General features: G+C 40.6%; 1 protein-coding gene across 1 annotated transcript in view; it reads left to right on the top strand.

Moving 5' to 3' along the window:
• Positions 1–15,515, top strand: part of LOC101744232 (innexin inx1) — a 59,591-nt gene that overhangs the window by 34,332 nt on the left and 9,744 nt on the right. Inside the window, exons 4-6 of the mRNA XM_021349472.3 lie at positions 3,215–3,370; positions 14,098–14,255; positions 14,640–14,834. Coding sequence (XP_021205147.1) covers positions 3,215–3,370; positions 14,098–14,255; positions 14,640–14,834 — 509 coding nt within the window. The remainder of the gene's footprint in view (positions 1–3,214; positions 3,371–14,097; positions 14,256–14,639; positions 14,835–15,515) is intronic.

Below are 15,515 nucleotides of genomic sequence, written 5' to 3'. Positions count from 1 at the left end.
GTAGAATTTCGACTACTGCGGGACCTCTAGTAAGTTTTAATATGTATAAGGTATGATTCAGCTGGTTTTAAGGTCGGTCATGTTAAATGCATTTGCAGGCGATCTCGCGGTCTAACTTGTGTTAATTGATTAATAGAGCTCACAATCATCACCGCCATCCGTCTTGAGACATGAGGTTGAAGCCTCAATTGTATTTTATAGTGACTGTCATATCCTTAACATGGTTGGTTTAGGGCAGAAAAAAACAGGTTTGGGGTGAAACCCACCCGTGCAGGCTTACAATAGGCCTTTATTACAATACATCTCACACCATCGGATCGGTTTGCTCATAAGATACTTTACCTAATCTAATAAGGGCCATAGAGAAGGTAATTAACTGCGAAAAAGTAATCCTTTTTCATCTAACAAAAAAACACGATATGGAATTGAGTCACACAATAGGATTTACTGTAGCCATAATGAGTCATGTCAGTAGTGAAACCGGTATTGCGATTTACTAAATCATGATAATGTTCGTTTAGTTTAACTTTTTACTTTATGAGATAAATTACTTTACCTTTCCCTGATGAGCAAACGTCTTCTACGTATAAAATATCTCGCACCAGAATATAGGATTGTAGCATTCATAAGTGCCGCTATCCATCCGATTCAATAACATCGTCATGAGATGTCTGCAGCTCTAGCACTAGAACAGCCATAGGGACTCCACAACTTTACAACCCACTGAATTTCTCGCAAGATCTTCTCAGGGGGTCGCGATTTCGATCCAGTGATAGATTCAGCGAAGCACTGTTAGCAAATTTACTCGGGTTGAGCTCGTGAGGTCACTTACCCGTCCGTGAGTAGCTAGAATAGCTTCTAGGCTATTAGCCTATTCGTAGGGAAAAAAGGTGACCCTACTCCCATACCTCTGCACGCTCAGTTTCTTGTCAGATTTTCTCAGCGGGTTCTGATCTGGTAGTAAATGTATTCGCGAAGTAACTGGTAATTTTGAATTTTTTATTGCTTAAATGGGTGGACGAGTTCATAGCCACCTGGTATTATGTGGTTACTGGAGCCCATAGACATCTATAACGTAAATGCGCCACCCACCTTGAGATATAAGTTCTCAAGGACAAATACTTTTGCTCTATAAAGCACAAGTCCGGCCTCGCGTGGAGTACTGCTCCCATCTCTGGCCCGGGGCTCCCAAATACCAGCTTCTTCAATTTGACTTCATACAGAAGAGAGCCGTTCGGATTGTCGATAATCCCATTCTAACGGATCGCTTGGAGCCTCTGGGTCTGCGGAGGGACTTCGGTTCCCTCTGTATTTTGTACCGCATGTTCCATGGGGAGTGCTCTGAGGAATTGTTCGAGATGATACCAACTTCTCGTTTTTACCATCGCACCGTCCGCCACCAGAGTAGAGTTCATCCATACTACCTGGAGCCACTGCGGTCATCCACAGTGCGTTTCCAGAGGTCTTTTTTGCTACGTACCATCCGGCTACGGAATGAGCTCCCCTCCACGGTGTTTCCCGAGCGCTATGACATGTCCTTCTTCAAACGAGGCTTGTGGAGAGTATTAAGCAGTAGGCAGAGGCTTGGCTCTGCTCCTGGCATTGCTGAAGTCCACGGGCGACGGTAACCACTTACCATCAGGTGGGCCGTACGCTCGTCTGCCTACAAAGGCAATAAAAAAAAAGTATAGTTACAACGCCTGCCCCACCCTTCAACCCGAAACTCATTACTGTTTCACGCCAGAAATAGGCAGGGTGGTGGTACCTACCCGTGCAGACTCACAAGAGGTCCTACCACCAGTAAAAAGGAGCTGGCAGGTCTCCTTCAGGGGCGCTCGGGCAACTGTTAGAAAAATACACCCATCCTGGCTGAGCCCATGCCCGTACCTGTCCTGGTAAAACTGAGAAGGCCTAAGAGCCAACATTAATTCCTCCCTTCATAAAAAAACGTGCTTCCACGTAAAAATGTTGTTCCCCTACAAGAGCCTTGTCCCGTTCGGGTTGACACTTGGGACTGCCAAAGATCAATTGATATTCCGATTTGCAGATATCTGAAGCCAGGCAGTTAACCTTTAAAATTCACAAAGAAGTCAGTAGTTTAAACAAACTGACCTTTAGTTACACAAATAAGGCAGTGCTTGCTCAAAAAATTAACGCAATTCACTATGTGATTATGGCATGAACTTTGTTGGGTGCCAGCCTATTACATCATTATTTCCGTGTATTCCCCAAATCAGGTATAACATTATTCATTTTATTATCATGTATTATTCTGGTGCCGTCTTGGGTATGCAGTTTAGCATGATTCAATATTAGGTCATAATTCTCCTTCGGAGCTTCATTGGTGAATTAGAATTACAGGAAGTTCTTATGAAAAACACCAAAAATCCCTTGTAATTTACTTAAAAATGTGACATCAAGATTTGGTATAATTTAGGTTCTTGACATCAAAATCACACCCATGCGTAAACCGCTCAATTTATACTAAAAATAAACCTTCTAAACGTGCAGTCACGACTACCCGAAGCAACGCCCAGTTTCGAGAGGCCTGTAGGCTTTAGGGCAGCAATTGTAGTGGAGGTTCTAGAAATCTGGACAGTTTGATGTCGTTGTCATCACAATTTGGGTCGTATATAACGGTAGACAGCGCGTAGTCGGATGACGAATGTTTTACTGTAAGTTTATTGCCTTCCATCGACGCGTTTATGGCGTGACCCACTAATCGATATTGTTACTAAAAACTATGATGATAGCGTTAATACTATAACGGTATTTGAATTATCGGATTTGATCTGACGTCAGAAAATGAATATATTTGTTCTTTGTTCTTCGAATTGGTTTCTGTGGATCGAGAATCGAGCTCACGACCCACTTAATGTTAAATGCTTAATGGACTATTTAAACATGTTAACGTGAATCTAAAAATTTACATAAAAAGGCTATATCGCGATACAAACTGGAGCACTTTATTGCTTGGGATCAGAAATAGGCTGAGCGATATACCTGTAGTACTAGCCTGTGTGGTCTCACAGCAGGCCTTATCCCCTCGACCCAAGATAGGGAAAGAAGAGCGTATTAAGAAGGCACCTAAGGCTAATACTATGAAGTACTTACGGAAGAATCATCGTTTATAAGCATAGGACAGACTACCCTGGAATCTCCTCTTTCTCATTTGTAGAAAGCCTTAGTAAAATATTAAAAATGTTTCCCACAGGCAATAATGTGCTACACGCCCAAGTTTCTATGGGACGCATTCGAAGGTGGGCTGCTCAGGACCATCGTGATGGGACTCAACATCGGGGTTTGCCACCAAGATGAGAAGGAAAAGAAGAAAGACGTCATCATTGATTATCTCCTTCGGCACGAGAGAGTGAGTATTATTCATATACATAAAAGCGAGGTTTCATCGGAGCGAATGTGATCATGCTAGGTATCAAATTCTTCAAACAGGTCTGAAGCTATGTGAGGAAATATCGTACATATTAAGTTAAGAAAAGTGTAAAGTATGAAATAAAAAAAAATGCGTTATTGTTGACGCCACTGCCTATTGTGAGGCAACACGTGCAGGTACCATATTGCGTCAATCTGAGGCTCCGGTAAGGACGCAAGATTTGATGCATTAAAAAAAAAACCAGGAGGACCAATATTGGAATAAAAGTCCTGATTAAACTGCACAGTGAACAATTTTGAACTTCACATTTCTGACAAAGTCGTTTCGTCTTTGAAAACTGTTGCACGTGTCTCGCCTCGGTAATGAGCAAGGTGCGTTGCTCCGACGCATACCGACTACCTGGACGTTTCTGTGCGTGAGTTGAAACCGAGTGGGATTGATATATCCTGCATTGTTTTTTTTTTTGTTCCTATGTATCTAACGAATCCACAGCCCTGGCTCATCTTGTTTTAAGTGGTTACTCGAGCCCGCGAAATCCGCTGCTCAATTTGGCGCGTAATGCTCAATTCTCAATTATATTCTCGCCCTCTTCCTTGGAATCAAACCTTGGCTAATGAACAGCACAGATTAATCCTTCGTAACTTAAGTCGTATCTACTACGGTAATCATACTAAATTGAGGTGCCAGGTGGCATATATTGGCCTTCTACATTTTAGCCAATTACTTTGTTTGTCACTTTGTTTGGAGTCTATAGGCAGCCTATAGATAGAAGATATTTGGATAAAAGGAGACCCCAATCATTGTTTTATTTTAACTCGCTTTTGAAAATAAAGTATTTTCTTCTTCTTCTCAGTCGTGTCACTCTTGACAGAGTGGTCGTGATCGTCATGTAATGTTGGAAGGGGCAGACTTGATGCGTCTCACCATGTCGCGCCATCTCTAATCATTGCCGCGCAAAGTATTTTATAGAGTTGTATTTGTATTTGAAAAATAAAGTGCTGTTATATCATAGCTTCTCAAAACATTTCGAGGATATTAATCCATTTATGTACATGAAAGATAAAAGTATGCAGTCAGAGATCTTTCGTCATTTATATCGATTTTGTTTCAAAGGAAAACAATTTTACATATTATGTATCTGTATCAAGTATCGTCTATAGAAATCTCCAACAAGAGAAACCGCTGCCTATCGTGAAGAGATATAAAACCTCTTTTAACGAGAAGTTAGATTGGATCATAATCTAAAACAGAATTTATCTTCCCACTCGGCTTTCCCGTTTCGTGGCTTTCAATCTTTTGGGTCTTATGCGGCTGTACGTTCTGTCTTGTTAGGTTATAACTTAGTCATTTATAATTCGAACCCACGCTGTTCGTCATCATATTACAGAATCGCATTAGTATAGTCTTAGTCCGTCTGTGGCCACAAAAAAGTCGCTATTTCACTCGAGATATCCGATACGATCGGAACGTGACAGCCAATCGCGTAGACCGATTTTTTTGTCCAAAGTCATTGACCAGTGAGCGTTCATTGCACGTTCTTGCGCAAGACAGTCTTCTCTGTAATTCGTACAGCTGGTAATAAGTTACGGAGGTAATACGTACGGAGTAGTTACGCGAATTTGTCTTGAGGCGTTTGTCTTAATTGTTTGAGATGTAACCATCATCTCGTTTTTACCATAGCACCGCTCGCCACCGGAGTACAGTTCATCCATACTACCTGGAGCCACTGCGTTCATCCACAGTGCGTTTCCAGAGATCTTTTTTACCACGCACCATCCGGCTTTGGAATGAGCTCCCCTCCACGGTGTTTCCCGAACGTTATGACATATCCTTCTTCAAACGAGGCTTGTGGAGAGTACTTAACGGTAAGCAGCGGCTTGGCTCTGCCCCTGGCATTGCTGAAGTCCATGGGCGACAGTAACCACTCACCATCCGGTGGGCCATATGCTCGTTTGCCTACAAGGGCATTAAAAAAGCAAAGGCGTTAGGTTGATGCTATGATCGCATTGGATCAATTGTCCTGTGTGTGCTTAAGGCTCTCGATCTCACAACATGTACTACCACGTCTACCGCGAAGCCCGAAATTGATTTAATGACTTAATATCGTTCTTGCGTCGTAGTAACCCTGCTTGAGTACATGTTGGATTAAATCGAGGGGTGAGGCTATATGGTTTTAGCGACATTTCACTTAAAACGCAAGATTTATCTTTATAATTAAATGTGCGTTTTATTTGGTATTAGCATCAACAGTTTGATTTTTTTAAATTGAATCCCAATTAAGTTTACTCTGTTCGCATAGCTGAAGAAGTTTTTTTATCATGATATTTTTTCGAAATTTTAAACTTTTTTTTATTGCTTAGATGTGTGGATAAGCTCACAGCCCACCTGGCGTTAAGTGGTTACTGGAGCCCATAGACATCTACAACGTAAACGAGCTACCCACCTTGAGATATAAGTTCTAAGGTTTCAAATATACAGTCAAAACCGTTTACTGCGACATCGGTTAGAACAACATGCCGGTTATAATAACCTAGAACAAAGGTCCCGGCTGAATGCCATATAACCGCCTTATTAAAAACATTGCTTTATACGACATTGCTTATAACGACATACCTCATAAAACGACCACATTTAACTAATATTTCGGAGAATTAGATCTGTTAGAACGACCGGCTAAGCTGTATTGTAAACAATTTGAATAGGTATCCACATTTGTCTTCAATGGCTATTAAAATCAGGAAAGAAAACAATAGGATTTAGTTTAGTGTAGGGTCTTTTCTAATTCTTAGAAACAAAACACGTGCATGCAGCAGAGTCAAAGCCCGCTTCTTCATATCTCTTCAGTTAGTTTGTTACATATCTATACACAAGACGCACCAAAACTTTGTGGAGTTATTCGTGAAACTTTAAAAATGTCGCAAAGAAAAAGAAAACAAATTAATATTGAAGAAAAATCGCGTATTATATCCAAGCTAGAGAGCGGAATTTCAAACAAAGACTTAGCAAAGGAATAATATGGTTATCACACTCGACAATTTCAACCATTTGGAAAGAGCGATGACGATACGTTAATTAAAATCCAACGTGAATTATAAAATATCTATGCACAACAGAAGTGTTCCAAACAGACCAAAATTACAGATTTTATGCTCACAGAAAAATAATATGTATTGTACTTATGTGTAATAAACAAAATGTACACGGTTGAATAAATATATTTTTCCAATAATTTCCTATCGATTTGTTTGTACTTGCGCGATACACATTAAACATCACCGGTTGTTACGACTATCGGTTTTTACGACTGAATATGAGCAGTCCCTTCGATGTCGTTATAACAGATTTTGACTGTAGTTACAACGGCTGCCTCACCCTTCAAACCGAAACGCATTACTGCTTCACGGCAGAAATAGGCAGGGCGGTGGTACCTACCAGTGCGGACTCACAAGAGGTCCTACCACCAGTAACAATCTTGAAATGACTCTCCTGTAAAGTAGCGATAATGTCGATGAAACCAAATTACTTTTCACCTGTCGAAATGATGTATAATGTAACTTAAAGATTCTAATTGTACGGATAAGCGCGCACATTATGTTGCATACGGATGCATTTTATATTGAAGTCAATAATTTTCGAGTCTGTTCGTGTACCGCCATCTCAAGGTCTCAAAACTTATTACACAATTCCAATTAATTATAGTCGAATTTCGACTACTGCGGGACCTCTAGTTAATTTTAAACGACATAGCTCTGTACGATGACAGAAATCGAAGGCATGAGTAAAATAAACCAACATAAAATGTACCTTCAATTTGAGTCGCCTCATACATTAACTTAATTCAAATTTAACGCAAGTTTAATTATATACTGTATATTATTACGTGACGCAAAAACTTTGTATCCCTTTTAACGAAAATTGCGCGGACGGAGGAGTATGAAATTTTCCACACTTATAGAGAATATAGAGAAGAAGTGCACAATGCTAATATTTTTTTAAAATAATGCATAAAATATACATTAAATCAATAAAGAAAACATTACACACACTACATACCATGTATTTGACGCGCACACGCATGCATACTATTTATTGTCAAACTTTTGTTCTTGACTTCTGGTCAAAATTGAGAATAGATTAAATATTGTTTGTCTTTATTAATATTTTTTATAGTGTAGCCTTGGCGAAATTTGTGATTATAGAAGTATAAAATACAATCATAAAAGTGTACAAACTTCAAATTCCAATTATAGTCGAATTTCGACTACTGCAGGACCTCTAGTATACTTTATACTGTCGGTATTACATATAAATAATGCATAAAATCTTCGGTTTATTGCCTTCGCGGTGACGCACACGCTTTGATGTCATAATTAAAATTAATAAAACTGACTGTTTAAGAAACAATAGGTTTGAGATCGCAAGATTTCAGATCACGGAAGCTTAAAAAGTGTAATTGCCATTAATATAGGCGCACTCAAGGGCAATAGTGGTTTCCTTGTTCATTTAGTTAAAAAAGTATAATGGGTCATCTAGTTACTGTGGTTCTAGTATATTCTTCTTAAAATATAAAAAAAAAAAAACTGTTCGCGTGGTGACGTCTCTGATTGAGTTTAAACTTTGTATAGTTATTGGAACTTTAAAGAATGTTTTTGTTAATTAACAAAAATATATAATAAATATATTTAGTGGGTAATTACCCACTAATATATTATATGTATGTAACTATACTGAGACCTTAGAACTTATATCTCAAGGTGGAAGGCGCATTTACGTTGTGCATGTCTATGGGCCCTAGTAACCACTTAACACCAAGTGTGCTGTGAAGTCGTCCACCCATCTAAGTATTAAAAAATAAATAAATAAAAAAGTCGAGCAACACCTACATAAAAGGAAAACAACTTATTGCAGTGAACAAAATAAGTCCATTATACATGCTTACGAAAATCAGGATCCCCCACACACGAGCGCACTCGAGCGTGTGGATTCATTCATCGTTAACGACTTCTTACAGTATTTTTTTTGGAAACACTGCATGGCCCTATTTAGTTCTTAACTAGTATTTTTTAGGTTTCAATTTTGATTGGCTTAAACAGCACGTATTACTTTACAATACTGCTCAGTTGATAGTTCCGTTGTCAGTCAAATGAATTCCACTGCTAGACACAGATCCGACCAGGACCGCGAAGATGACCAGAAAATTCACGATGCAACTTGATTATCAAGTTCTGGGTTGAATCAAATGAGATCAGGGTCATGGGTTGTTTTATAAGAATCGAATCGCTATTCGACGCGACGGGTTCAAAGAATGCCCTGCTATCGGCAACCCGTTAACCTGTCTCAATCAATGAGGTAATAATACAATTGACTGTAGCGATGTTCGTACGTACTCAACGTACCGTGAGAATTATATTCACGGTGCAAGAACAGATTGTCCACACGAGATTCAATGAATGTTTACACTGGTTTGTTTTGACGTGGAATCGCGGTGTCGTGTCGCGAGACCTTAATGATGGTATACGTGATCCATGTTATTGAGGCACGTTGCAATAAAAATACATAATGGCGATCTGTGTGTGTAATGTCCTATTGTACGTATTTTAATCTTTTGTACTTGTGTTGTGGATGGGAAGATTGAAGATCAGATTTGATTATATAAATTCGGATAGTTCATTGGTAATGATGTGTGATGTTTAGGGTACAATTTATAAAAATGATAATTGTTGATTAATTATATTAGTGAAATAGCCGTGGGCAGGCCACATAGCGCGAAGGTCGGACGATGGTTGGGGCAGAAAGATTCTTGAGTGGAGACCCCGTACTGGTAGACGCAATGTAGACGGCCACCTGCTAGATGAACCGACAACCTAGTGAAAATCGCTTGGCTACGTTGGATGCAAGTGGCAACAGCCCGACCGCGCTGGAGATCGATTGGAAAGGCTTATGTTCAGCACTGGACAGCTATATGCAGTAACGATGAATTAAGTTAGGGCAATTGTTTATCGTGGCAGGCCCAAACTCTGATGGTTAGATGGTGTAGAACGTGAACTCAAAGTTATCGGTGTCATGAACTGGACCGAGAAAGCCCTGAACAAAGCAGTCTGGAGAGTCATACTGGACCAGGCTAAGGCCCACCCTGGGCTGCAAGGCCTAAGATGATCATGAATCGTTTATAATCTAGCTTGCGACATGAGGCCGTATTGTATAAGGTTTATGTTTCATTCTTCCAACCAGAACGGACGGCTGCTTTGCGGTAGATATAGGTTGGATGGTTTTAATAACAGTATTCGGCACAGCTATCTGGATTATCAACGAACAAGCACGCAGCCACATTTACGCAAATTGTGTTAATTTCAAATAAGGTCATCCTGCCAATTCCGTGTTTTAACAAAAAACATTCGCACATCTTTGTATAGAGTTGACTGGGGACGAAAACATATGGCGCGCATCTTGGCGTGATCAATGACGAAACGTCTAGAAAAAACTTATAACCGATGCACAACTGAGGTTAATATCCATTGCCCAATTCGTGTCAGAGGAATGTATTGTTAGGCATTGAACGATTTATTGTTAGCACACATTGATAATGGTAAGGTCGATTTAAAGTGAGCGACAGATGTACACTGTATGTCATTGAAATTCTTTCTCGTTTCTCGAGATGTGGCAGCTTTTGTAGGAGTTTCGATATCCGCTTAATACTATATGGGCTGTCACATATCTAATACATACAAGAGGGTCTTACTGGTTTTGGAGCGTTTTATCTGTCTGCTCGGCTAGGTAGTGAGTGGCATCAACATACAGTTTTCGATTTGCCCTCTGAGTTTCTCTCTTCTCAGTGGGTCGCGATTCCGATCTGTTAATGGGCAGCGGCTTGGCTCTGCCCCTGGCATTACTGACTCCCATGGGCGACGGTAACCACTCACCATCCGGTGGGCCGTATGCTCGTCTGCTTACAAGGGCGATATAAACAAAAATATTCTGAAAAGCACGGATCTTGCTAGGTCTAGTGTTAGCAAATTCTCTTAGGTTGAGCCCGCGAGCTCACCTATCCATTCGTATCAACTCTGATAGTGTGCGGTATTTCATGAATACATATCTGCTGGTTCCAGTAATCGCCCCCCCGGACTGCGAGGTCATCTGTCAGTGAACTCCAATAACAATAATTTGCTATACAATCGTCCAATCCCAAAGATAAGAAAGATACTTGATCGTCCAGCGATTCTAAAGTGCTTCAAATGCTCGGGTTTCTATTTGTTGCGAAGTTTCTTAGACAAGTACAGACCCGCCTACTGTAGAAGTACCAATAGCTATCTAAATGTTGTGTAACGATCACTTGAATGCTGTCTCAAGTTCATTGCTCCCTTTCTAAGACTAGCCATGCTTAATAAGTTCTTGAACGTTTCGTACACGTGTAGTAGTTTTGACTAATATCGTTACAGTTGTGTTATGGTTCGGGTTAGGACCACAGTCGTGCTATTACCGTAAGCCTTTCATAATTCAAGAGTAAATAGTCGTTCTCATCTGGTCTAGTGTTGTTGGTTCAGAATTTGGGTGTTAGGAAATCCCGTTGAGTTTCTCGCCGGATTTCTCAGTGGGTCGCGATTCCGATGCGGTAGTACATTCAGCGAAGCACTGGTCTCGCTAGGGCTGGTATTAGCAATTCTGTCAGGTTAAGCGTGATCTATCCCACGTACTGGTCCGCATGAAGTTGGAATAGCCCCTTAGACTAACAACGATGGGGAAAAAAGGTGTTACGATAACGGGTGCAAGGATAATACGGACCCTTTTGGACGATATAGAGAAATAGAGATCTTCTCGATGCCTCCAATGAACACTACTCTAACTCCAAATTCGTAGGTTTACAGGAGGAGCGCTTAAACGAAAAAAGTTGATAAATATATCTGCAATACTAAAGATTTTATGGTTTTTTCTTGTGTAACTACCCGATTTACTGTTGCTTCGAAACCCACTAATAATGAATTTGTAATACTTTTAAAATAGTGAAGCGATTTGCGTGAAAAACGAAAATTTCAAAATTTTGAGTTAGATTTAGTGTTCATTGGAGGCATCGTTCTGGCCACCGACAACCTCCTGAACTTGATTTAAGAAAAAAATGCACTCATGCAAACTTCCAAGTGACTACAGCACCTATATTTTAAAAATAATAACAGACTAAAAATTCCGCTTAAGAATGTGGATAGCAGTAATACTTAGGGTCCAATTAGAGCCCTATCAGTAATGTATGATGACAGTTTACGTAAGACTACAAAGCTGAATAGTCACGGTTGTGTTGTCATGGTAATGAATGCTCGTGTATGATTTGTGCGTCTGTGTTTGTGTGTGTATGCTAAACTAATTATTGAGACGCGTCGCTACTGATCGTCATGTAAGGGACTTAATAATTGGTCAATCTATATAAACTTCGTCGGAGTTCAGACCGACCTACCAATGCATGCGTGTGCTCAACACATTGTACAAGGGCCCTGCGAAAACGCGGGCTTCGAAGTCTGTCGCTTTAACGGTGGCCCTGCAATAACGCGGGATTGTTTACCTGGGTAATCTGCATTCCGTTGCCCTGATTATGCTGATCTTAATTTTTTTATAGTTTTACGAAATTGTACAATTTTTTTAATATTTGCTTCACGTATGATTGCTAACAAACGAATCATGCCGGGCGCCTAGGTTTTACGCTGTCGATGTGATATCGGCGCTCAGTCTGTAAATGTCTCAGAAGCCACGGGCGTACAATGCGTTAATTTATTCTTTATTGATTATTATTTTTATATTTATCCACTCCCATTGCCTACAAGCCCTAAACACGTCATTACAGGTCCTCCCGATCCATTAACGGTGATTTTAAGTACCTCAAGCACCGGTCACCGCCCTCGCCGAACCCGTCGCTAGCGACGATGGGCTCGACGAGTGAATTAACCCATAGACACAGCGCCCTGAGTTTCTCGCCGGATCTTCTCAGTGGGTCGCGTTTCCGATCCGGTGGTAGATTCTGCGAAACACTGCTCTTGCTAGGGCCAGTGTTAGCAACACTCCCGGTTTGAGCCCCGTGAGCTCACCTACGTGTCAAGGAAAAGCTGAAAAAGCTTACAAATAATATCGATTTTTCGTGAAATCGTCGTATCGAATATCGTGTATCAGAATATCGCTTGGAGTTGTTCCCTTTGTATCTGCAAGCTAGGGCTGGTATCGACAGATGTTCCGTGCTATTGTGGTGCATTATCGCACCTGGCCTTCCATATCGCCCTTTTTTTATGATGTTGTATAGTTTCGAAGGAGTTGTCACGTTGTAAAGGGTATATAGAAAAGGACACGAGTAATTTCGTTAAAAAAGACTTTAGGAACTTTTTTTGTACAGTAACGCGAGTGAAACTTCTATTAAAAGCTGATTTCTAATAAATCAAATAATATTACAATTATCTATAGTAAAGTACACTTTTTCCTTATTTATTTTAGTTTATGATTTCCTTACTAATAGGGTAGTTCGAGTCTGAAGTATTAGATTGCAATTAGATGTATATAGACTTGGCGTCTTTGATTTCCTTCCATAATCAGATGATGGTATATTTGGAATCTTAGAGAGCACTGTTCTAGATAATCCACGTTTTAAAGCCTTACCCAACATAAAACATATTTACCATGTTCAGAGAATTTAATAAGCATTAATTGTTCACTTAGCAACATCGACGCTCTGTGCAATATGTATCGAGTTACCTTTGATATCGTTGACATCAGATAACCTTAGTTTAAAGAAGTCTCATAAACAGAGGGCCATTATGAACGGTCATGTTTGTACCTCGTTGAATGTCTCCAATTCAATGAGGCCTTTGTATAAACTGCATACCAGATCACGTATGTACCTACATTGATAATGGTACGGCCCACCCACGTTCTGTGATAACAGCTGGTCTGTTGGCGAGTTGGGAAAAGTTGGGAAAACAGAACTCTTTTGAGCCTTGAATTCCGATATTTAGATGTTGGATTTCTGAAATAGTTTCGATATATATTTCAATTTGAAGTGTGTAGACGTCATCCAGTGGTTTTATACCAGGCGTTTGCTATCTTAAGTTGGGTGGTTGCAAGTTCGATATATATTTTTTTTATTTAATCTTCACAGTAAGCTGATTTTTTTCCCTACCTATGCTGATAGCCTTGAGAGGCTATTTCAGCTTTACGCTAGCGTGTTACCCTAACGGGGCTCAAACCGGAAGTCTTACTAACACTGGCCCTAGCAAGAATAGTGCTTCGCAGAATATACCACCGGATCGGAAACGCGATCCACTGAGAAGATCCGGCGAGAAACTCAATGGGTAGTGTCTATGGGTTAATTTAGTCGTCGAGCCCTTCGTCGCAAGCGACGGGTTTGGCGAGGGCGGTGCTTGAGGTACCTAAAAGCACCGTTAATGGATCGAGAGGATACGTAATGACGTGTTTAGGGCGTAAGCTGTCTTTAGACATTCAACCGTAGTTTTGAGAAAAACAATTTCATAGGCGGTGCATGCACAATGTCTAGTGACATATCCAATCGATCAATCTACAGTGGATCTAGTAGATCTTGAGGCACTCTTCAAAGTCATTTGGTTTACCATTAGATGCTTAGCAAGGTTATTTGAGTGGGTTTCTAATCTTTTAAAATAGGTTTTAGCTCTAAGGATTATTTCTCTTCTCTTATTATATTTGTTTTCTTTTCATTCCAGACGCACAAGCTGTACGCCTTCCGTTATTGGGGCTGCGAGTTACTATGTCTCGTGAATATCATTCTGCAAATGTGGATGATGGATAACTTCTTCAACGGGGAGTTTATGTCGTACGGCACCAGGGTTTTGGGGTACAGCGAAGTCCCGCAGGAAGAAAGGTCTGCTGATTTCACAACCTTATCAGATCGTAACAATTTAATGAATTCTGTTATTCATGCCCACGTCCTTACGGAGCCATCTGATCCACTAACTCAGTCGCCTGCAACTCTAACACTTGGAGCAGGCATAGGGACCCTGGAAACCGTACTCGTCGAATGCAATGAAGAGTTCGACGTTTATTTATACATCAGCCCGCTGGGTTTCTCACGGAATCTTTTTTTTTATTGTCCATTGTAGGCAGACGAGCATAATGCCCACCTGATGGTGAGTGGTTCTCATCATCATCTCATCTCATCATTTCAGCAAGAAAAAAATATTCTCAGTGTGCTATCTACACCAGAACTAGCTTGTCAATGTACTTAAATACCGCATTCGTGTTGCAGATACGATCCGATGATATACGTGTTCCCTCGCATGACTAAATGCACGTTTCACAAGTTCGGCGCGTCCGGCAGCATACAGACCCACGACAGTCTCTGCGTCCTCCCGCTGAACATCGTCAACGAGAAGACGTACATCTTCCTCTGGTTCTGGTACATCATATTGGCGGTCGTTCTCACTCTGCTCGTCATGTACAGGTTAGATCATGATTGATTTTGGTTTGGTGTTTAGGTCGTCGCGCACGGATCAGTAATGCTGACTTTATTTATGCTGTTAGAGAGCCAAGCTGATTAGCGACGGTTAAAGCATCGAAATTCATATATACAGGCTTGGCTGGGCCCCTGGAATTGCTGATGTCCATGAACTACGACTACATGCGAACGGTTGAGTCGCGTGTGTCGTGAAAAAGTGTCCAACCAACGCCTCGGTCGGAGAAATTGAAGCACCCAAAGTAAAAAGGGTTTTTTTTTTAACATCATACCTTAGAATCTTTCCATATGATCTCTGCTGTCCTGATGACGCAGAAGTTTCGTATCGAAATGAGTGGTGGGAAAATATTAGACTAACTATATTAAGCTAAGTTTTCTGTTGTAGATTTAGTCGTCGTAGCCTAAAGGATAAGACGTCCGGTGCATTCGTATGTAGCGATGCACCGGTGTTCGAATCCCGCAGGCGGGTACCAATTTTTCTAATGAAATCATACTTAACAAATGTTCACGATTGACTTCCACGGTGAAGGAATAACATTGTGTTAAAACCAAATCCGCAAAATTATAATTTCCGTAATTACTAATGGTAGGACCTTTTGTGAGTCCGCATGGGTAGGTACCACCGCCTTATCTATTTCTGCCGTGAAGCAGTAATGCGTTTCGGTTTGA

The sequence above is a fragment of the Bombyx mori genome, chromosome 15, assembly GCF_030269925.1.
Source record: "Bombyx mori chromosome 15, ASM3026992v2".
In the NCBI taxonomy this organism is placed as follows: Eukaryota; Metazoa; Arthropoda; class Insecta; order Lepidoptera; family Bombycidae; genus Bombyx; species Bombyx mori.
Note: the sequence above shows the minus strand (reverse complement) of the source record. Positions and strands in the feature narration are given on the sequence as shown.